The sequence below is a fragment of the Phalangium opilio genome, unplaced genomic scaffold (genome assembly GCF_054372755.1).
Source record: "Phalangium opilio isolate 3A_F unplaced genomic scaffold, DU_Popi_V2 ptg000013l_1, whole genome shotgun sequence".
Lineage (NCBI taxonomy): Eukaryota > Metazoa > Arthropoda > Arachnida > Opiliones > Phalangiidae > Phalangium > Phalangium opilio.
In genome coordinates this window covers 10,552,408-10,578,203 of record NW_028324148.1, presented here as the reverse complement: position 1 = coordinate 10,578,203, position 25,796 = coordinate 10,552,408, and the positions used below count along the sequence as shown (strand labels likewise).

At 34.7% G+C, this 25,796-nt stretch overlaps 1 protein-coding gene across 1 annotated transcript; it reads left to right on the top strand.

Annotated features, from left to right (window-relative positions):
* Window positions 1-4,743: 4,743 nt before the first annotated feature.
* On the top strand, window positions 4,744-23,106 carry LOC149708996 (four-jointed box protein 1-like). The gene is made up of 2 exons (XM_089864430.1): window positions 4,744-4,883; window positions 16,558-23,106. Exon 2 carries the CDS (start codon window positions 16,561-16,563, stop codon window positions 18,061-18,063), a length of 1,503 nt encoding a protein of 500 aa, XP_089720556.1. The 5' UTR covers window positions 4,744-4,883; window positions 16,558-16,560; the 3' UTR covers window positions 18,064-23,106.
* The last annotated feature ends 2,690 nt before the right edge of the window (window positions 23,107-25,796 follow it).

The window sequence follows — 25,796 nt, the reverse complement described above, 5'->3', positions numbered from 1 at the left end:
AAATTCAACTTTGTCTAATAATATGTTAACAAACGTTACTAAAAATTATTCATTTACCCGACAAATTTCTAATCATATCAATTTTAATCATACCCACAAATTAAAATTAAAAAAAAATCAGTAATTTAACACCTTTAACAGAAAATATTGTTAAATAACACTTCACTGTTTACCAATGTAACAAAAGATAAAATTAAGTTTCGAAATTTCCTTCAGTAACTTCACTGCTAAGTCACGACGCTGTTCCTCCATTTAAATATCAATAATTTTAACACGTTATTTAATTACAGAGCCTCATGGTAATAGTATACCACGAGGCAATTTGTGGTTAGTTCCTTCGCCGAAATTATAGTCAATTGAAAGGTGGACTATGCTTTATCTTTAAACTAGTGGAAAGTGGAGGCTACCCTCCAAAGGTTTCCCATTATTTTTTGGGGCAGCTAAGTTTGGGGTCTTTTTGTAGGATCCATCCATTCCACCACCACGCTGTTCCTTCTTCCTCCGTCATGGAGATTGAACGGCGTCGGGGCGACCATCAGATCGTCTTCAACTCCCCCCCCACCTCACTTTCCTCTCTCGTAACCTACAGGCATAAGATCCCTTCTCCGTCTACTTAAGATTAGACCAAAATGCCACGTGCATTAACACTATTGCCCACACTGTCGTAGTAAGTAGTGTAGTAAAACTTATTCAAATAGCAGTGTTTCTCAAAGTTGCGACAGATCTTTGGTCCGATTATAAAAATATGACCTATTTTTCCATGTATTTTTATTTTTTTTATTTCATATAATTTTATTTTGAACAATTTTAAAATTTGAGTTTATAGACTCTTCCATTGATTACTTGTAGAGAATACATACCGGGAAAGCCACCCTCTTAGGTTTTTACTTAGAGCCAAGAGGCACCACCAGAGTCCTACTTCACTACAAGGGGGAGGCTAGCCTACTCGCACTGCCTCTAGCGGTGCTTCTTGGCGTGTGGGACATAACCCAACATGGCAAAAACCTCTCCTCCTGTGTTTCGAATTAATTTGGCTCTAGAGTGTAGTAAATTCGAACTCCATCTGGAGTTGCCTTTTTACGTGAGGGAAGTATCCAAAGAGGGAGGCCTCCCCTGTATGCTCCTTTTTCTTCAAGTATTTATTAGGACTATCTAGAAACCAGATATGTATCTCTCTGTTAGTTAGTGCATATTGCTAATATTTACACATACACGTCAAGATTTGCCATAGTTTTCAGACTAGGGGCCCAGGCTACTTGGTATTGCATATTTTCCGCCAGGTAGCATGGTCTCCTGGTGTTAATGGTATCAATCCTCATTAAATACATTAAAATTTAATCTTTACTTTATTATCCTATTCTATTTTCACAGTGATATGATGAAACCCTTGCATTTTACATCCATGGGTTGGTCACTCACAAATATTTCATAGTGAGTGACGTGTTAGGTTAAAATCTCCGTATTAATTTTTTACGACAATGCAGTAAGTAATATGTAATAGCGTAATTGTCTCTAGCTAAGCTGTTACATAACTTTCATTTGGGGAAATTTAGTTTTTGCACTTTTGGAGAACGAAATATAGGGGTATTCTTCATCCTGTTTTTAAGCTTTGAAAGATATATTTTCACTGAAAAAAGCTCCGATGTATAGATATAACAGCGAGTAGGCCCCCAGTTTATATCCGAGCGTAATAGAGCCGTGAGCGTCTTTGAAAACTATCTTTAGAAAGTATACTCGTATTTAGGGGCGTTTGTTAAAGCTTGAGAAAAAATTTAAATTGATTTTATTAAAAATCATCCGAAGTTTAAAAATTTCCAACAGATGGGCTAATTCTTTGTTTTTATGCGTGTTTATTTACTATGGCAGTAAATATCAAGTACTGATGTATATTACCAATTTAAAGCATACTGTGATATAATTTTACTAATTAATTAACCTGTATGTAAATTATACGAAGGTGGTTTAGAATTAAAAAAAAAAAATAGAATTTATCTTGCATTTTAACCCGCAAGTTTTAGAGCAGATAAAATTTAATGTTAAATTTTATTCACCTCATTTGCTAGCAATAAATACAGTTTAACCTTAATGGGAGGCACAGTATTGATTACTTTCAAGAGCCAAGATTGAACACCCAGTTTTGAAATAAATATAGCCCGTTGTTTTTTTTTGTTTTTTTTGGAGAATATTATAACTTGATATAGTATTATCTGTTTTATGACTCTTCAAGATCATTTCAAGCAGTGCGTCGTCTGTTTCAGCTATAAATAATAAAATTGGTATGGTTTCATGGGAAAATTGCTTTGTATGAAAGTTTTTAACCTTTTAGAACTTTAGAAGGCAAAAAGTGTACAAGAATATAGGGCTTAGGCTTAAGTTTAAATTTATAAACAATGTTATTGCTATGTCTAGTTTGAGACTTTAATTTGATTTTTAAATTATTTTAAATTTTTTTTATCTTAGTGAAATGTTAACTGATTTTAACGAAAATTGTCTTATTTTAAAGAGAAAAATACCCCCATACCTCTTTAAATTGTACGTCGATTCCTGATGGGTCATTAATGTAGGCCAAAAATTTACATTCAAATATGAGCTTCAAAATCGCTCTGTTTTCTTCATACATATTTTATACTAAAAGGGATAAATCACAAGTACTTCGTAAGTTCGTATTTCAGGCTTCAAATTACTTCAATTTAATTCTCAATTGTTGAATAAATTAACAGATTTTCACGAGACTTCATAAGACTTGAATTATTATTTTTTTTTTTCAATTCTCAAAATAGAAACTTCAATCTTAGAAAAATTTAACAAATAATTTTCATGAGACTTCATAACACTTAAATTATTATTATTATTATTATTATTATTATTTTCAATTCTCAAAATAGAAAATTTAATCTACGAAAAATTTAGCAAATAACAGTTAACTGAATCTAATTTAATCATGTTTTTTTTTTGGTGGGGAAGCACCTCGATGAACGAATTTCACAGTGTGTTACGTAATTTATGGTACCATGACTATCGTACAATTGCCGAAATATTTTTTTCTAATATATTCAATAAATATTCTAAAAAAAGTTGTTGAAAAGGAAATAGGTGTCGAGAATTGTCAACGTGAAAGCGCAAATAGAAAATGTCGAATTGAAAAGAAAAAGGTTTAAGGCAATTAAGTGCGGGAATCATCTTTTAAAAGATGTGAGTCAAACGTTGTAAATGGCATTGAGCAAATTATGGCTTTATAGGGTCTACAACCCTGTAATTATACGTTTCTCCGGATGATTTCGTGTCTCTTTCAAGATGATGATGAAGCAAGCTTATTTTTCTTTTTTTTATCTCTGGGTTTTTTATTTCCATTTATCTCAGGTCCGCCTCGCTATACGCCCCCTATAAACGACGGTCTGACTGCAGCCGCGCGAGTGTGAATCGCTTTTTGGGAACCAAAGACAGATATATCTGACGTCACCGAATCGAGACGAAGAAGGTGAAAGCGAGAAAAGGCACCGTCCTTTTTTTGATGATCTGAACTCGTCAAGAATTCCGTCGACCAACCAAGTATTTCGACTCCAAGTCCTTGCCTTCCAACCGCGAGGCGGGAACATAGGGGAGTGGATAAATACCTTCCAACTATGCGACTATGAAATAAAAAAGATAGATATTTTTCAAAAACGGACGGGGGTTTATTTTCTAATGTCTGCCAGGGGATAAACCAGTCTTTACTTAAAAAAAGAAAAACGGGGGCTGAGAAGGAAAAAACGTTTACCAGCCCCATTGCGCCTTACCAAGCATTCTCGGTAGAGAAGGTAAAGAATTTCAACTTCGAAGAGTGAGACTCGGCGAGCGGGTCTCGGCCAAGTTGGACACACCTGCCAAAAGTGGAGAATTTACTCTCTGGTTCAACGCCAGTTGTTTTATCCAACGTATGTATTTGTCATTTTTCTTATTCCTACCCTAAAACGTACAGCAGGCCGCGTTTATTTTTATTAAATGCTGACGGAATACAAATATCAACCTCTGATCATTTTTCTTTTTCATTGTTCTTTCAGATCATTTCGTCTCTACCACCACAAGTAGAAGAAGAAGGGGCTGGTTCATTCCCCGAAACGCTCGTTATACGAACCTCCTCCGTGAAACGCATATTAAATATCGTTTTTTTGTTATTAATTCTACGCCGAAAAAAATTATTCAAGAGAATCTCGAATTTTTCGGCGAACCATCGGCAAGCGACAACTCGCGTAGATACGAAACGATTTCATACGATGTTGGAAACAATTTAAGAGTTTTCGCGTCGAAATGTTACGTTTATGATTCTTTAAAAAGTTTTGTTCCCATGACGCAATAAGAGCGTCAAAACGTCGAATTAAGGCGCTTGTTCACGCAGCGAAAGCGCGCGACTTGAATGCTGAATAAGTTTTTTGGTATATGCCTAGATTTGTTTCCCCTCTCCACGGCAAAAAAAAGTTGCATTACATAGCCCCGAGTTCTAAGTGTATACCTGTACGCCGTAGAGTCTCCTCCCTTAAGTTCGAAGGGCGAAAGAATTTTTTCGCTTATTTTTATAAACTATCGTTATCTTAAAGGAATACGTTCCTCGCGGGCTAAAAATTCGGCGAGATCCTTTCGTCTATTACATTATCCATATCCATGTACGAACGCTCGAGCGATGCCTAAAAAATAATATTTCGTCATAGTACGTCCGTCATCTTGAATACTCGTTATCGGTTGTTTAATCGGTTAAACAAAAAATTGTGATTCGCTTGAACGCTAAAATTGACGATTGTGGTGCGGAGACATGATCGACTTCGAGATCGATTTTAACTCTACGCGTGTCAACCCGAACCTTACATCCGTTGTCGACAGGATATGAATATGGAGAAAGGCCCATTTAGGTAAGTTACCCAAGAATTGTTTTTTGACAATCTGGTTTCTGTACTTGCACGCAACGTGTTTCGTTTATACTGGCTTGGGTTATCGCGCGACAAATTATGTAACCAATAACGATTTGTTCTGGTAGTATCAAATATGAATGATTTTCACTATGTGTGCAACTCACAGTGTTCAATAGAGACCGAACTGGGCTTAGGGTACGACTGTAGGATATTCAAGAAGGGTTTTTAATTTTTAGCCGCAAAATATTTATACATAGTTTTCACACTAGGAGGATTCATAACATTTACACAACGAGACCCGGCTTCGGGTTTTACACAAGGAGGCCAAACTCCCTGGTGGAGTCAAAAGTCAGACCTCCTTGTGTAAATTGTATGAATCCTCTTAGTCTAAGAACTATGTAATAACCGAGACCGGATTTCACAAATCGTGTTCAAAATAGACTGTCCTTGATTTAGGGTCCGGTTGAAACACCTCAGATATGGGGGCTCCGTATTCAATAATGGTCGGTTTTTTTTGGGACCCCAAATAATTACTAGTTTGCCCCACCCCTTCAAACCCTTCGCACCCAACCTGAGGGTCAGTCACTCAGCGCATTACGGTGTACTTTCGACTGTACTATAGGTGTTGCATAATTCTTAAATACCCGGCACTTCACAGTGCTAACATGAGTAAACGTACGCCATATTAAATTTACAGGAAAATTTTCAGACATCCCCATCCTGTAAATGGCGGCCAATTAAACACCGCAAAATGTTTTAATGAAGTTCTGTCGTTAGAGGCTCTTGATTTACCACAAATTCATCACGACATTTCACGCACTTGTCAGACTAGAAGTATAAGACCACATTTTGCAAACTTTAAAGTGTTAGTGCCACCTTTTTTGAAAAATGGCTAATTTTCGTTTTAAAACATCAATTGGGTTATAATAACAGTAGATCCAAAGTAAAAAGTCTTATAGAAATTTATTCATTTTGTAATATGAAAAATAAAATTGATATTTCACATACCTCATTTAAACGGAATTATAAATATACCCCTGGTGACGTCATAAGAGGTTGACCAGCGGGAGACTGACGAGAGCTAAGCCTAGTTTTTAAACATCGCGCGCGCGTCAAATTCGATCACTTTGAAACACCACCTATCAATAAAAAAATAGGACTTGCGGAGTCGCGCGTGCCGCGTGCTCACGCGCGCTCGAATCGTGACGTCACCAGGGGTATATGGAGTATTCAACTGTGAAAATAGTTTGAAACAAGTTGGGAAAACCAAAATATTACCTCTCCGAGTCAAGAGGTCTACTACTACAAAGTTATTTACCTAGATATGGAATTATTTCTCTTTTTTGAAGTAAAAATTTACGAAATATTGAAGCAGTATTCCAAGCATAGCGAATATACAGTAAAGCAGACGACATTTTACTTCCAATAAGGATAAATCTTGGACACATGGAAATCAGTTAATGGCAAAAAGAACAGGAAATGAAGTCTACGCTTCAGCTGTTTACCCTATATTCTGATAGCTACATTCACAACTGGTTAGCAGTGTAAACACTATCGTCTCGTCTCACCTCAACAATATTCTTAGTTTGCCAACATGAGTGTTAACGTTAAATAATACCAAAGATAAATTGTAGCTAGACGCACTGATAGTCAATGCGCACCATAAAGAAAATAAAAACTCTGTAGCTTAGCCCTACTAATCTAATTGCCACCATCATCTTTTCTTCTATTATAATATCTTAACCTGATTAATTAAGAGTGTATTTAACTTTCGGCTCACTCTGAACCGTTGATGTCTCTTCATTTCAGACACGAAAATCAAAACCCAAAGCTTACTTCACCTCAGGCCTCAATTATTTACTCTATATTTCACTAAGCTTATTGCAAGTAATACTAGATATGCCCGCCGGAGTCTAGATCTTAGTTTTCTTTATGAAATCACTAAACCAAGGATTATGCTATAAACAGATGTAGTATAGCTTAAGTAATATATAAACAGCCATTTCAAATAATAATATTAAAAAAATTCTTTGGAATATCAAAATGAAACAGAGCTTTAAAGCTACAAAAGCACTAAATGCATCATAATTACGAAAAATATTTCATCATATTCACTTTATATTAAGGATAAAGGGAATATTATGGTTCTGCAGGATTTCTTTACACATCAAAGCAAAACGAATTTCTAACGCAGCGCACTGCGGCACTAGTGTAATAACGGACGGACACACACAGACAATAACATAGACTGCTTTTTAACTCTTTCCGTATTAATTTTGAATTGAGAAACAAGATTATCTTAAATATTAAAATAAATATAATTAATATTTAATATTTTTTTCGTTAGTTATTCGCCTTATTGAACGTTACATCGCTTTAAAAAAGAACCATTAAACATTCTTGAGATACTTGACTAATATTGGCGTTTGAAATGAAGCATACGCCGGTTGCTTCGCCTTACTAAAATAGGTAGTATATAAAGGATTCGAACCGCAGCTGTAGATAAGAACATCGCAATTGCGTGAACCTTGGAGGAAGACCCCTCCATTGGAAGGCTAGACGTTTCTCGTAACCCTAGCCGATCGCCGCGTATGTCTTAACCTTAAGGATGATGGTGGTGTTAGAAGCCAGGTGTACAGACTGGTGTCCATGTGGGATGGACAAAAACAAAGACCAGAAGATGGTGGTGTTAGAAGCCAGGTGTACAGACTGGTGTCCATGTGGGATGGACAAAAACAAAGACCAGAAGATGGTGCTGTTAGAAGCCAGGTGTACAGACTGGTGTCCATGTGGAATGGACAAAGACGAGAAGGTGGTGGTGTTTAGTAGCCAGTAAGTAGAAACTGGTGTCCATGTGGAATGGGCGAAAGACTAGAAGATGGTGCTGTTAGAAGCCAGGTGTACAGACTGGTGTCCATGTGGAATGGACAAAGACGAGAAGGTGGTGGTGTTTAGTAGCCAGTAAGTAGAAACTGGTGTCCATGTGGAATGGGCGAAAGACTAGAAGATGGTGGTGTTTAGAAGCTAGTAAGTTCAGACTGGTGTCCATGAGGGGTGGACAAATGAACAGAGTTGTTAGACAGGCAATGGAGTAATAGCCTGTAAGTGGAATACAATTTCCGGGACTGTAAATGCGGTCTGGAAATTGAATACACGTTTGCTCCGATTTGCAAACTGCGAACGCGGTCACGTGGGTATAACAACGGACAGACGGACAGACAGACAGACAGACAGACAGACAGACAGACACGTCGAAATTAGAACCTCTCCGTGACATACGTCACTCGGAGAGGTAAAAATTCTGCGAGTAGGTTCCGAAAGCCGGGGTTTTAATAATATTTGGAAAATTATAATGCATTATGTAAATAGATATTCTGAATCAGAAAGATTTGATCTTTCAGATGGGAATAAAACCTTTTAGGTTTAAAAATAGCGATTTTTGGTGACTCTAACACTTTAACGTTTCGCCTGCAACCACATAATTGAAGTTCGTTTTATTTTTTCTTAACATTAATATTTTACATTACAATATTTCTCTGAACAAATTTCAATATAATATAAAAGATGACAATCATCTATAAACAGGTGCTTTCATGGGTTAGCCACTGAATTTAGTAATGTATTCCTCCGCGATTATAACGTGGAACCATTAAACCATAAATTAAGTTTGAAAGACAGAAGCAAACACAAACCAGAAGTTTAGTACTCACACGTTGGAACGTATCAAAACGATCACTTTAACAAACACTGTACCACATTTGGAATCAGTCTTCATTCTTATATCTACCTTGAAACGCATTGTAATACTCTATCTCATAGATCTGAAATTTTTCATACCGATTACTTTCAAAAATGCGGAACAGAAAATATTTACTTAATATAAGTGTGAATCTGATCAGTTCGACCCATATACAAGTTCGTCCCCTAAGATTTTATTTATGATATTTTGTAGTAATCTAATTTGTTAAATTGGGGTGCACAATATACCTTTGGTATCGGTGCTTGACGTGGTGACGCGTCACCCCTATCAAAATTAACATTCATTTATTGAATCTAATCAGACAGAAAAATATTGGTAGCATTTAGAATTTACAATTATGAATAACATAAAAGATAACCTGTGAGATGGTTCAATTCAACCTCATAGTAAAAAGCCTTCCTTAATAAGAATTCTGCTGATAAGTTAGACTGAATATTATTTACTACTTGATTTGCTTGTACATCCGATTAAAACGTGTCAAATTTCTCGAAATAGACCGGATATCTGCTAGTAGACGTCTGGCCCCACCCAACAACTAAATCGTATCATAGACGAAAATGTGTCGCGTGGCAGACGAAATTTATCATTTTCCAACTCCACGCATTTTCTTCAATTTGATCGAAGTTCAAGTCCAAAACGATCAAATCCTTTTTTATCTAATGGCTACTCATCCAATTATGTCATTTGTTTGAGCTCCATTTCTTACCTAGCCCTCTCTTAATAGGGTTCAAGGTTGTCACCAGAGGCTTGCTGGAACTCTATAGAGAGTTTTCAGATTAGGAGGTTTTATACCATTTACACAAAGGCCAGGATACTTCGAGGACAAAGTGCAGCCTATTTTGTCTACCAAGTGACCTGGTTTCATTGTGTAAGTGGTATGAAACACCTTAGTCTGAATACTATGTATCTCAACACGCACAAACAGCAGACTTGCTTTTACATGTTGCAGAGAGCTGAGCATTCCTCTGGTTGGGCCCTTTTAGCAAGAACCTAAATCAGTAAAAGTTTATGGAGCTCAAAAAGCGTGAAATATAAGCGTGTTACATTTATTCCAGTTATCGCTTGGTTAGTTCAAGTCAGGTTGAATTAACATTCTATTCAACTCTTTCGAACAATTCACAGTAAAATGTAATTTTCCTATAATAATTTTAATTAAATCATAAAAAATTCGATGAAATAAAATTTTACGCTGTCATGATAAGTAATGTATCTCATTTGTCTTATATAAATATAAACAAAAACAAATTCATAATAATCCGTGGCTAGGTTTTAATGCGCTTTGGAGTATACGTTGCAAAACGGGTTGAACCACAGTGCAGACAGACAAGAAATTTAAAAAAATTCAAAATTGATCGGTGGCTCACGCTAATCAAATCATTCAAATCGCGAATAAAAAAGTTAAGCTGTCAGTATTTAAATTGGGCCTTTATTCAAAAATCTTTGTTTAACGCCAATGTCTTCAACCTATAAGTATAAACGCATAAGTTCATAAGATATGTTCCGAAAGTTTGTCACTTGTTAATGAGAGCTTGACATGAAGTGACGTTGGTGAAACATCATAGATTCTCGTAAAGCGACGCCTGGTGAGGCGTTGTCAAAGTCTTACTACTGACAAAATAATAAGATGGACTTCAAAACTGAGTGTAGACAATTCTCGAACTGGCTCTCAGTAAGTCTCTCAGTGTAGGTAGTGTCATACTTATGGAACATGTCTTATAAACTTATGTTAAACGATACAGAACCCCGTCTGGAAACGCGAGACTTCGTTAGCAGATATTCATTCTCGAGTCTACAACTGTGACTATTTAAGCCTGTGAATCTTGATGGACAAGAATTTTTTCATGTTCCAAAGGCTGACAGTTTTCACTTTTGCTTGTTCTTTAGGATTACGAGTACAATGTCTGGAAAGTCTGATTTCAAAGATTTTGAAAGTGGGTGTGAAATGAAAAGTAAAAGTTGAGGAATTTTAAAAATGTCCTAGAAATCGGGGCATTTCATATTAGTTCGATAATTTTTTGGTTGTAGTTCATGGTACTAGTAATTTTTAAACGTAATATCAGAAGGGGATAATATTAGAAGGGTGACACTCTGTATCCTCTTAATACTTTAGTTATGTAACATGGTTCATCCCAGGCTGACCCTGTTGGTTTGCTCTCCTGCTCATCAAACTTCAGATGGGCCTCGCACCGTGCTAGGGTGAATTCTATAACTGTTTGCCTTTACTAAATTCTTAGCAATCCATCCACAAACCTGGTCTTGATCCACCTGTGCGCCTTGGCAAATAGTTAAATGCTAATAAAGTAATGATGAGGGAACTATTTATCGCGTATGTAATTCGGTTTAGTAACCTAGCTCCAATGTTCTGATGTTGGGATTGTTACAATAACCCCGCTTTGTGGTAGACTTCCCTTCAAGAGATGTAATATATACTTCTGGTAATATTGTCTTTTATATAAACCGTAGTCAAATAAATTACTTTAGACGGTCAGGGAAGACTTTGGAATAATTTGAAAATTTTGAAGTGATCATTTTTGTCAACCCTGTTCTTAGAGAAACGAGAAAAACTAAAAAAACTGATTTACTATGACTTTTAAAAACAATTTAACATTTTATTTAAGCCCCAATTCATATTCAACGAGTTGAAAGATACATACTATTTGAGGTTAATGTATAAAGTGGTTTATATATTTGAAGAGAGCCAATAGCTTTACTAAAGCTTCACCACTAATTTACTGGGGATTAAGACTTCAAATTATAAGATTTCACTGTCCAATACAAGACGGGGAAAACCACGTGATTTTAGAAGCTATTGGCTTCAAAAAGCTAAGTTACACTGTGAATTAAAGGAAGAACTCAATATAGGTTAGAATAATAGAATCGCACACGAATAATTTTAATTGCTTAACGGTAAAGAAATTTTTGCGAATGTGTGTACAGTACATACATGAGCAACCAGTTTAGATACTTGGTGTTATCCAGGGACCATTTTTAAGTATTTTCAAGCTCTATTGGAGGAAATTAAATTAGCAATACCAAAAGCATGTATATTATAACAAAGAAGTCTTGTATTTCTACCTTTGTATGTGGTAGCCATCTTATGAACCTTGGCAAGTCAAGCTCACGCCCAATCACAGGCAGTTTTGGTTACGTCATTTCAAAAAATAGGGTTTTGGTCTTCATTGACTTATTCTTAATAACTGGCCTTGCTGTTCTTGTTCATTTTATTGGCTTGAGTGAGTGAGCCATAGGATTCCCACTTTGAAGGTGGTAGCCACCTTATAAACCTGGCAAGTCGAGTTCACGCCCAATCACAGGCAGTTTTAGTTACGTCATTTTAAAAAAATAGGTTTTTGGTCTTCGTTGACCTATTCTTATCTATTGGCCTTACTGTTCTTATTCATTTCTTTGGGTAGAGTGAGTGAGCCATAGTGACTACGAATTTTTTTTATATAGAATGTAAGGCTCGTAACTCTACTAAATACCTACCAACTCAAAAAATTAAAATGTGAGACAACTAGATTAGAAACATGTTAGTTTTTAGACAATTATACTTTTCTCTTGATATTTAAACCACAATTTACCACACTTTATAATCGCCTTTGTCATCAGCACGCAGAAAATACTAGAAACCGCAGGCACAGTAAATAGTATTAGGCATAGCTCTCGTGATTGTATCCAAGTTCCGCGAGTCGAAGTAGGTTGTACGCAATTGGGGAAACAGATATGACCTTTCACTTCTTGATCGGAACTTTTCTTTTTCGTAGACATTCTTTTATCATTATCATTATCTTTAATTTAATTAAGAAACTAAATGAATCAAAATCAGTATTCAGTCTCTTCTACTTTGTATCAATGTTGGTGGATGGCATTTCGAACATTTAAAGTAGTGCGTAATACACACGCTTCAGTGACCAACCAAAGTCTTTGGTTCATTTGGTTTCTTCAATAGATAATTAGGCGACTGTTCATTTAATTTTTCTCTTAGGGTCTGTAAATTCATAATGCCAAGGTGTTGGGAGAAGCAACTAGACTTGTAGTCGGCAAAAGTCCCCACCATGTATGTGTTATATTAAGTCAATCACTTACTAAGAGTCAGAATCATGCCATAAGGTTTAATCTGCTGATATACAGGGTGCTTCTGATACCTCTAGCATAAATTACAGGGCGTGTACTTTGGGTCAAAATGATTGGAAAGTGTCAAAGATCATGGGGTCTGCAACTTTTGGCATAAGTTCATAAGATATGTTCCATAAGTTTGTCACTGGTTACTGAGAGCTTGCCAAGAAGTGACGTAGATTCTCGTAACACGACCCCAGGTGAAGTGCTGTCAAAGGCTTAGTACAGACTAAATAGGAAGATGGACTGCAAAACCGAGTGTAGCCATGCAATTCTCGCTTGTCGTTCTCTAACTCTCAGTAAGTCTCTAGCATTACGAAGTAAAGGTAGTGTTAGTTACCGAAGTATGGTCTCCCAAATATAGGCCCCTAAACCAAGGAAATAGCCACGCGTGTGGAGTATTAGCTTTCCTTTACCATGCAGCGGACCCACACTTCTACCCATTTAGAGTACACTTCTCGTGTTCTTAGATTGAAGACTATTTGATGGCTGATATGTCTCGCGCTAGATGTTTGACGTATTCCTTGTTTTAGAGGCCAGTTTTTGGGAGCTCATATCTCGCGGGAACCAAATGTTGTAGACCCCATGTAACAAACCGAATAAGTCTTTGAAGAAACATATTTCTTGATAAAAACCTTGTCGAATATACTCCTTAGGTACGATATAATAATTTTATTATTACCTAATTTGCGTAATTCACTTGCTGCATCAACAATTATTTAAAACTAGCAATATCTCATATATATTTCAGAAACTTGTTTGTTCTTAATGCAATATTCGTTTATCTCCCAATATGACCAAACTTAATGGTTGATGTCAGTAACCTCAGGGAAACGTTTTCACAAGTGGTTTGGTTCAGTTCCTCAAGGTCGAAGCCACGTTCTCTCAGCCATTAAATTTGCTAAGAAAGTCCTATTCTAAACCTGTAACCCTTTAGCTTTATGAATAACCCCTAACTAATTAAGCATGTTTTTTTTAATTTGGGGATTCTAAAATGTAACATCATGCGGGTGGACCCTTATACTACTTAGTGCTTACATAGATAGGAAACTCTATTCGGTTTCCAGGTTCTTAAACACCCGGGAAAGCAGAGTACATTGGAAGGTTAGGTATAAATTGAAGATAATACCAACCTTAACTCTGTTTCAAACATTTTGTTAATCCTTTTGGCATAAGACATTAAAGGGATAGAATCAATTTTTTGACTACTAATGAAAAGCTTTCATTTTTTTAAATCAGATAGAACCTAAAATTACGTTTTCAAAAATATATAGATATTAATAGTTTTAATAACTTAACTATTTTTAATTAATTTTTAAAAGTATTAGTTTTCGGCGCCGCTCCAATGACTGCTCCCTCTACAGTTGTTTGCAAAAACACGAGCGAAATAACTAAATTACTCCCGCGACCCTCCTCTCCCTCGGAGGTACAGTAGATTTACTCCTAAAAGTAGTTTTCATACTATTCTGCATTTTCGCCAAATAAATAAAACCCATTTCGATACGGATGCTTTGAAAGTTATAATGGAAGGTAAATAGTTTCACTGTAATTTTGGTGTTCAAAGCAATAGTTCTACTATGTTTAATTACAATTAAAAATATATTAAAGCTTAGATTAGGGCCATTAGGCTAAAATAAAGTCATACCATTATTATACATGGAAGCTAAGCCTTTGCCAAAATAGCGCAAAAATGTGGTGTTTTGGACATTACCTGTAAAAATTTTGATAAATCTCTATCATCCTTACTCTACAACGTAACCGAGAGCTAAGAGAACAAAAGATAATAAACATGAAAAATCAGAATTATGTTTACAACGGTCTTCTCAATAATGCGCCACTTCACCAGTGAAGGTGAAAAGCTACTCTACAGTGGTCTAGAGCTCCCTACATTCTCCTATTTCCAAACAACCAATGAATCAAGAGACAATAGCTACGTCACTGTGTGAAAAACAAGTTGGGCGGTATTTCGCGGATAGTTTGAATTTCAAAATATCTAACCTTATTTTTTTAATTTTAAACGTTTTAATTCGATTTTTTTTAGCACACATAATTTTAGGCACATTTTTTTTACCTAAAACTGCCCTCATCTTGTACTAGTCGGAAAACATTGATTCTATCCCTTTAAGGAAGAGCACATTGTATTGTCATAATAATATTATGAATCTCTAGCGTATTTATAGAGAAAGACGATGACTAAACCAGTTATGTATTGAAATTTATAAATATTTCATTGGCAAAGACCTTATAGATGCTATACTTTAACCTACCCAAATAATATTTTCTAAATATTTACGGCACATATTTTGTAAGAAGTTTAACTCTTTTACCCAAGATGATCTTAGGAGTGTGGTGCACACTTTTAAGCCAGGCTTTTGGGCCACAGAGTTTGAGGAATGGGACACGTATCGGCGAGCACGTTTGCGTGGACCATTTGGGTTAATCGTAGTGAACTTGGCGGATAATTGTGAAAAATTAAGAACTCCATTTAGCAAAATAAGTCAAGCTATATAACGTTTTAATAACCAGATATCCAAAGCACTGCCATGGACCCAATGACAGAATTTATTCATACTCTAAAATGTAACTTGCATTCGGGAATATAGTTGTCTTTAAGCGATTGTATTTTGATCTACTTTTTGATAGTCCAGTTGACCCAAGAACATCCCTTCTGACATAAAGGTAACCTAAACTAACTTGAAAATAGGTAAGAATAAGCTAGCACATTTTCATGAATACATTTAAGAGAGCATAGCGATTTTTGAGTCGGCTCAAATGCGATGATTTCGCTAACGCTGTTTGTCCGTAATGACTTACCCATGCAGTTTCAATAATTAGCTTCAATTAAAGACATTGTAAAGTTCTGTCTCGTGCTTCGTCACGAGACAGAAATACAATTAGTGTCAAAGATCAATTCAAACAATCTCGGTGACGAAATAAAATTGAAACGTTTTCCCCACGTACCTCAGAATGAAAAGTAACTGTTTTAAATGCAAACATAAGTTCATAAGATATGTTCCATTAGTATGACACTTCCTATACTATGTAATGCTAGAGACTTAGTGAAAGCTAATTCGAGAAGAACGACGCGAGAATTGACTACTCGGTTTTGCAGTCCATCTTCATATTTATTTTCTACTAAACCTTTGACAGCGCCTCACCAGGCGTCGCCTTACGTGAATCTATGACGTTTCGGATTAGTCACTCATGACAAACTCTCAGTAACCAGTGGCAAACTTATGGAACATACCTTATGGACTTATGATGCAAAAAATAATTTTGTTCAAATTGGAATTATTTTCGTTTTAAAGTAAAAGATTTCCTAAAACCCATTTTCAAAATTTTAAAACCAATTAATGTGAAATATGTAACTTTTCAGTCGCGAACTTTATAGTTTGGATTATATTTCAACGTATTTATTTAACATAAATGAGAATATAACATCGATAATTAATAAAGAACATACCCCAATTTTAAAATCAGACAATGAAGTTTTCCAACCTATACTACATGACGAATCGTTATTGGTTACAAAGTCAAGGAACGTATGCTGAACAGAAATGAGCGTTAATATCAAAACATTTTCAGACTTACAGTCCATATGAGTTCAAATGCGTAAAACATTTTTTATATGAAGAATTGCAATTTATTTTTGTGATAGAGAAGTGTTTTTTCTGTATGAACCTTTGGTGACTGGAATAAATAGTTGCATGAAAATTTACTATGAAGATATTTAAATCAAATATAAATATTGATTATCTTTGGGTACTTACGCATCCATTGTTTATATGTAAAATTTAGAAAATGAAGCGAATCATAGGCGTACCATTCTTAAACATTTACAAAAGATCATTATACAACTGTCACTATCACCACAATCAACGGACTACAACAACGACCCTGTGTTTGGCAACAACAGCAATGGCGTTCGTTTTCGGATTCACAGTGGGTGTTTTACTACCAATATACGTATTTTCAAACAGTTCGGTCAACTTTGACCCTGACGTACGGGAATTCCCAGTTTGGAATCGAACCGATAACCCCGTCAGTGAACCAACGCTGCAATTAATATCACCCTTAAATACGATCATTAACGCGTCATCCATACTGTCCGTGTTATTACCCAACAAAAACGAGAACGAATTCGGTGAAATATATCAAAACAAATTTTACTCAAAATATGTAGAAGACTCGGCAACGACCTCGCCCGTTGCCAGCGTTAATTACTTTCCGAGTTTTTTAAAATCTCTTATTAATAAACGAACGAAAGACGTTCCCGTTAAAAAACAGGTTGATATCGTACCTAACAACGGTATATTTTGGTCAGCCGAAATTGAACGACAGTTACCGAAAGGTTTCGACGAAAAAGCTTTCGACGATTGGAGGCATTTTGTTAACCGCAGTGTCGTAGTTAAAGTAGAGGAAGGTTGCGGCCGTATGCAAAATAGGCGAGTGACATTCGACGACGGAGTGAAAGCGTGTTGTCGTTACCGTCAAAATAACGATCAAATTCAGGGTGAAATATTTTCGTTTTACCTGGCGCGCTTACTTGGCATTGAAAATTTGCCGCCGTCGGCCCTGGCGATCGTCAGAGGTAACGAGTGGCAGTGGGATTACGTCCGTTCGTACATCCAACTGGCTCAATGGAGCGCCGACAGACCGGTTGTTTTAACGCGCTTCGTGGATAAACTGAGTCCTTCTTATATACCGGGCGTATTTCGTAACTCGTCTAGACGTTTACACCCGTTGGAGCGGGATCTAAAAGGCAAAACGGCGCGAGAACTCGTCGAGTTAGTTCAGTGGTCGGATTTAATCGTGTTCGACTACTTAACGGCCAATCTCGATCGGGTCGTTAACAACATGTACAACGAACAATGGAACTCGGAAATGATGAAGAGTCCCGCTCACAATTTGGCGAAAAGCGATAGCATGGGTCTGCTCGTTTTTCTCGATAACGAGTCCGGTTTGTTGCACGGTTACCGGCTCTTGGACAAGTACGAACACTATCACTTATCGCTTTTAAAGTCCTTGTGCCTATTTAAACATTCTACCGTTCGCGCCCTAGAAATACTACGAAATAAGAGGAACGTTTCTTATCTCTTAAAAGAAATGTTCGAAAAAGTATCGCCCCATATGAGGGACTGGTTACCGTTCATACCAGACCGCTATTTAAAAATTTTGGCTGATAGAATAGAAACGGTCTATCAGCACGTTTTAACTTGTCACGAACGCTACGGTAGTGGCGATATTCCATGGACGGTCGCCAAAGAATCGCAAAATGTAGTGCATCGAAACGTGACCTTCTAAAAAATTTAAAGACACTTTAAATTGTGATAAAGTTAAGATTATAATAAATTAAAATTGACAATAGAATGAAATGACTATTCTACGACCAATCAAGGATTTATAAGCAGTCTTGTTTTGAATTCGTAATAGAGTGTTTAAGAAATGTATCCAAAGCCATGTACAGAACTTGTAGCGAAGTGTGCATGGCGTCATAAAAATCACTCGTTGAAGTTCTGGTTAAATTGAATCGTAATTAATTTGAATTGCTCAGATTATTGGTTAGTTTCTTAAACTCTCTATTAAATTACGAGCAACGAAGTTATATTTTAGTCTTCCCAAGAATTGCAGAAAAAAATCCCAAAACCAATCCAACCAGGACCTTTTACGTTTTAAAAATTTCAACTATGAAAATGTGTTTAAAATATATATTTCACAACATTTTCGATGGGAGTAGTTCGTGTTAAAAAAGTTATTTTCAAAAAGATTTCTGATTTACATTTTTTACTCAAGGGAATTTTCTTTCCTATTTTTCAGACAAGCACAATAAGCTTGTAAAATAAACAGTAATTTATCTGCTCGTTTCGGAAAAAGCTCAAACGAATATGACAATAATAATATTAGTCTAAACAAAATCAAAAATATAGATTGTTTAAAAAATACTTGAGTGTATTTTTAATTTTAATTAAATAGTCAAGTGTTAAAGTAAAAATATAATTTAGGATTTTTCATATTTTCGCCCCATATATTTAAATTAAAATTTTTAAAAATTAATTTGGTTTTTTGAACATCAAAATTAATATACGTACCTTCAGTCAGAATACTTAAAACTATTTCAACAAAAGGAACTGTGCAAAAACAAAAAACCAAGAATTGGATATACTAAGGTTGAATTTGGTTTTCAAGTGTTTCTTTTAGCTACCACGTAAAGATTATATTATTAAAATATATCGAGCATAATATTGTTAAGTAAATCACTGAAAAACCAATTAAATTAATTCAATATTTCTAGAATTTTGAAAAATACGATAACGGTATACTTGCACTTCAAATATAAGCCTTGAGAGATTTATGCTTAGCTTTATTTTAAATTAAAATCATAGCGTATAAAGTCAACTAAATTGGTAATGAGAAGTAAAATACAAACACTTAAGAAATATCAAGGATTCATTTAAGATACTGAGATTATGAAGGGACAGATTCTAAAAGCCTTCCTCGCGTATTCCATGTGAGGTACTTTGTTTTCGAAAGCCGAAGTTTTTGCGAAATTCGAATAAAGGCACAGACACACAGACAGAAACGTCCATTATAATACCTCTCCAAAATATATGTCACTAAAAGAGGTAAAAACAGAGAATACCAGAAAATCAGGAAAATATCAGGCAAATAACCATTTACTTGAAAATAATAAAATCAAACTTTTGCCTATTTTCGCAAAAATTAAGGAAAACCTTTTTAGCAAAGTTCTTAATAATCTTTGATTGGATTTATTACCAAATTTGAAGAACAGGAAAATAGATGGTAGTTGTGCATATTTTACACATTTCTCAAACTCTGGAATTCTGTTGAGAATCCGGATTATGTTTTTAGATTTTAAAGACTACTTCAATGTGAAAATGACACACCTGGAAATTTTTCAGAAGTACTCTTTAAAACCCAAAAATATCAGAGCAATGGTTATGGAGATTTGGGACGAATCCTGTAAAAGTTTCAATATTAAAATGCCAGAAAACAAAAATTAGCACCTCCAACAATTTCCAAAAACTAAAATTTCAATATCAAAATACCAGAGAACAAAAATGAGCAGACGAATTTTCGCAGAAAAGTATGGTAGGATTTTATTTCATCTACGTAACGTGAATGGATCCCAGGCGGGATTGACCACCCTTATTTGTAAGGTCATCGCTTGGAAAACCCCTCTTATCTTTGACCGTCTACTTGCCAAGCAGGAAAATGTTTATACGGTATAATAATAGTACAAAAAAAGCGTGTTATCTAACAAAATAACACAAACAGGAACATATCAGGTTAGATAGTGAATATTTTAACAGGCGCGTCAACCATGTGAGAGCCTCAACTCGAGACAACCTTAAAGGCCGAGTTTCAACGAAAAAGGTTCTAGAGAACTGAAAAAAAAACGCAGCTACCGTGCAGATTTTTGAGCAAAATTTATAAAGGTTCTAACTAACTGAAAGCCAAGCAAAGTGGTTCAAACCAATAGACAAATTTGTTTATTACAACAGAGAAAGCAACACACAAGGGCGAGCTGCCATTGGGGTATCCTCCCTCTCGCCAAAATGCAACGCCAGAAGGAGCCCGAGTTCACTACACCAGGCGGGATGCTAACCAACTCGCACTACCTCTGGCGTTGCTTCTTGGCGAGAGGGAGGATACCCCAATGGCGGCCTTACTCCTGTGTGTTGGTTTCTCGGTTTGTAATAAACAAATTTTGTCGAGTGAAGGTGAACAATAGTAAGCCTTTTAAAAAGGAATTTCCTTCGGAATTTTGATTTCCTCTGATGGAAATTCGCAATAGACCATTTCGATGTTACTAAGAGGGAAAGACACGCTGTATCGTAAAGGTGCCGAGAGACGTCATTGTATCAGCCCTCTTGTATGTCTCGATACTGAGGCTTGCCTACGTCGAAAAGGTCCATTGTTTATCATGAGTTCGCTAGAACCACATTGCACGAACTTCAGTTAGCTAGAACCGTTCCAACTTTTGATCCAGAGGGAAATTGAAAATCGGCACGGTCTCGATCCATTGTCAGTCTCGATGCTCTGTTAGAGCTCCGCATTAACTATCCATTATTCACGTTTTTTTTATCTTTATCCATGCTCGAAAATTATCCACAGAACTTACACGTTAAATCGTATTATATCCACAACTTTGTTTATAAATAATCTGTTATCCACCAATGCCGAGCTCTATTCTAGGTTTTCAGTTCTATAGAACCTTTTTATTTGCAAGTCTGCCTTTAAGTTTGATCGACGTATGCTGGAATATAAAAACACTCAATACCGGTACTGTAGAAAAATATTAAAATAAACACGGGCAAAAACCTGAAAGTTTAAGGGGGATTATTTTTTTTCTTTAAATCTTTTCGTAAAACGTTTACTTACTTAAAAATTATAATAGGAATATGTTACCTTTCACTATATGAATTTATCCTATACTTATGCGAATGTGAAACATTTTACTATTCTGAACTATCTTTCTTAACATTCCTGGACTACATTTTTGGTATTAACATTCCTATAAGATATGTACAATGCGTCATGCAGGGGCTTATCTAGAACTATTTTTTGGGGTAGTAGCGTTACAATTTCTTGAAGTAGTGATTGGGCAATATCACGTGACAGTTACGTCTGAGTATCTGCAATAGAATTTCCCTATGATACCACATTCACGCATGCCCAGTAGAGTTCTATTTCATGGAAGATAAGTTTGATTTAGGCACTTATGGTAAATCCCTACAAGCTTAGTTGAAATTTGGGTTGTTGTAGCTTCAACTTTCTTTTAATATATTTAACATGTTAGGTAAATTAATAGTAAAAACTCTGGTATCAATGGTTTTGTCTCGTTTCCGCTGTAATGTTTTATGTGCATTTTAACAACTGAATCAAATCTACAATGGTACAATGCAGCTCAAGTCTTGCCTACAAATATGTTTTCTAATAATAATTAAGTTTTACCAAAATTGATCAAAATTCCGAATTTAATCAAACTGAGCAGTGACTTAGAGATATGAAATTACCTAATAGAAAAATTGGTAAATTACCCATTCAAATTATTGGAAAAAACCAAATAATAAATCATAATCCAGTGACTGAAAGTTGAGCAAGTTCCAGCTTGAAGTTGCTATGGAAACTCATTTAGACCGGGATTTTACCATCCAAGCTCATAAAATAATAAAAAGAAAACCTACTGAATTTTCACTGAAGTATGACTGAATATCCAATTAAATTATTTAACAATTTATAAAGAAAATTAACGGCGAAATAAAGTTAATTTCTTCCTTCGAGAAAAAACTTGAAAATAATTAATTATTTTAAACATCTTTAAATTGATAAATAATGAAAAAACCAACTGAATTTTCACCGAACTTATGACTGAATGTCCAGTTAAATTATTTTACGATTAATAGAATAATTAACGGCAAAATAAGGTTTATTTCTTCCTTCGAGAAAAACTTAATAATAATTAAAATTGTTTTAAACATCGAGAAATTGATAAATATTAAAGAAAACCTACTGAATTTTCACTGAACGTATAACTTAATATCATATTAAATTATTTTACAATTAATAAAATAATTAACGTCGAAAAAAAGTTAATTTGTGCTGTGGAGAAATACTTAAAAATCATTAAAATTTGAACATCGATAATTGATAAATAATTAACTTAGCCAGAATTTTATAAAGTAATTAAACAAACGCAAAATTAAAGTTAATTTCTACTATACAGAAAAGACGTAAATGTTTATGACATTAAAATAGAAAACACGATTAATTAACAGATATTTTACATTAAACATAATGGTTTAAAAAAGGAAACACACACTAAAAAAATAAAACTGCGTATTAGAGAAAGAGGGAAGACGAAGGTAGTGTGTTGATGTCAAATATTATGACACTGTCTCTATGATTAGAGGAGTTAAAATAAGCCTTAAGTGCTACGCCGCCGTCGTTGCACAAATTAATAGAGATTCAAAAACCTGTTTGGGTTAAACTTCTTCTCAAAACGGTCGTTATTATATTAATGATTTTATTTCAAATTTTGTTTCAAAAGATTCATCATACCAGTTTCTGTTGATAATCTGTTTAAATACCAAGTAAATTCCAAGGAATATACTTTTAATAAGAAGACTCAAACTCGATTATTTTATTAATTATATACTTTTTGGTGGTGTAATTACAATCGTGTTAATTATTTTGTCACCTCAAAATTTCGTTTGCCACTTCTAAATGTTTGTATTGTAACATATTGTAAATAATGTAAAAATTATGTATAGACGATTTTTGCTGTAAAAATTTGGAAAAAATTAAATTCATTTAGAATATGAAGTATATGTCGTATTTTTTAAATTTACAATTTTATTTTTATATAAATTCCCTCCATAACTCTTTTTTAATCATTTTGCATTAAACTAATCTAATCTTATTTATCGTAAGTAACATTTTAACGATAAGTATGATGTAAATTTTCCATTTTCGTAGTACTAATATTATTTAGACTTGCTCCCATGTTGTAAATAGAGGTTTTGCCTAAAATCGGCAACATCAGCAACTGCATCGTCCTGATGTTCAATTTTATGGACTCTGCCTTACCAGGAGTTATTGCTTTAACTGAAGTTTTGATTAGTAAGTAAATAGCTGTTTGGAGAAAGTCATGTTAATTTCAATAAATGCAATTAATTAACGAAGAAAATTAAGTAAACCACTTTAATTAACACAATTGTTAATTAAAGTGGGTTTATTTTAATTTTTGCTCAATTAACGTATTAATTTAGTATCATACTTTTCGTTGTTATGCTCCTAATATAATCATTCAATTTTGTCTAAATGGTTCAATATTTATGATGAAGCACACGCTATTAGTCCATGGTGGCAGATTACTTGGCACGAAACCAAAAACGTCATTTATGTTGCCGAAAAATGTCATATGTGTATATTTAAACTTGCAATTACAGTCGCTAATGGAAGAAAAAGACTAAACGTTAACTTTTAATTTCTTTTAAAATTTAGAAGTACACTTGGAAAAATTCATGAAAGAAAAAAATGAAGTTTTACATTCTAGATTGCAGTTCCTCTTATAAATTTTTGTTCGATATCATCGCTCCTGCTTCAAGGGAAACTGAAACATTTTTCTTTTTCATCTTCGGTTAAATTCACGTAATTTTTCTAACAGGTGTCTAGTCATTAGAATAAATTTAAATCATTAGTAAAAAACTATTGAGCTTAGAATGGAAGAAATAAGAAATCGACATTAAACACCATTTTACAAGATGGAAACCGATTCCAAAATACAGTTCACTGAATCGAGTTTGTTTTGCGTGCAGTTTTTGCCACCATTTTGAAAATGGTCACCGATTGAACATAGAAAGAAATCAGCTATGTTTTAATGTTACAATGAACCGAATGTTAAAATTATTAAAAAAAATACTGCTTTTAAAACCTCTGGCCGGCAGGAGGCGATAAAAAACTACTGATAAATTAAATTAAATAAAACAATGAAATGAAAGGCATATTGGAACCAGTCGACCCAACTTAGATTAGGAGTGGATAAAAAAAACCGTTTTGGTCACTGACGTCACATCCGTTAACTACGTTATCACTTAGAACATAAAGTGCTAAATGTCACAAAATTCTTAGGATTTTAAATTATGTAGTAGTATCTGTTCTTAGCGAATTTCAAGTAAGTAATCTGAAAATTATCTTGGTTACGTCACTGACGGGAAAACCGTAAATTACGTCATCATTTGCAACTAACAATCAAGAAGAAAAATTTATTTGAAATCCCGAGTTAACTTTTATATTTTCTCGCGTTTAATTTCATCAATCTAAATCGATTAAAGTTGCATTTGATCATTTCATTTTCTCTTTAGAGGAAGAAACGCTTTTTAAGGTGATAAGTCTTCTTGGAAGGTTTTTGGAGAGGTGGTCCCTCCCTCCGACTAGCCGCTTCCCAAAAGAATTTTTCTTAATTGGAATAATGACAAATGAAGCTTCACTTCTACTGAAAAAACTGTCACTGTGAAAGCGGCATATTTTCCCGGTCAAAGACATATCGCTTTTATTGATTTAGGGGAGAAAAATAAACCTGAGGTTTTCCAAAGATGGATCCATTTAAATCAAGTTAAATCTTGGTATTAATCCCACAATAAATTTATCTCACTCGATCGTGGTTAGAAGGACTGCGGGATTTGGAAAATTATACATACTATATATTTTATGTCGTTTAATATTTTGTTACATTAAACTAACTTAGTGTGTTCTAAAATTTTCAAAGTTTTTTTCATCGCTTAAAAATAGATTTTTTTTTTAGATTTCAAAAAAAAAGTTTATTATGAAAAATCTACCATATAGGGCTTCAAAATGTTTAGGTGAAAATAAGATTTTTTAGCCCGTGTTAAAGAAGGTCACTAGGCTAGACTCTTAGGGACAGTGAAAATATAATTTGAAGGCCAATAATAGACTTACAATTACCATCCACGTGGCATACACTTTTTTTTGGTAATATTATTTTGGTCTTTGAATCCTATTTACTAAAAATTTAAAAACTGATCTGAAAATTTTTCGACACAGCTTTTAAATCTCAAAACACAGTAATGAGTCACAAAACACAGCGTTTTCAAATCCTAACCAACTAAAATTGTGTGCGCCAGCTGCTAATTTTTTTAAACCCCGAATTTGATGGCTTAATAGCCACGTGAATGTAACATGGTTACAAGAGTTGAATGAGGTCTAAAGGCTCCTTTCTTTTACAGATCCAACTATTGAATAATGAAATTTATTTCTTAGTAACATCGTATACAGAGTATTTTTGAAAGGTCTGTCAGAAATTAAGTGCAGTGTCCTTTGGACGATTTCAAGTTTAATTTGTCTTATGACATTTTGTCGCCCGGTCAACTCTTTTCGAGTTTTAATTGGAGTGTTTTAGGGAAACCCCTTAAATTGAACTAAGAAACTGAAATACATTGCTATTTTAACTAAGCGGTAGTTCGTAAAACACTCCGATCTCAACTTGTAAATGG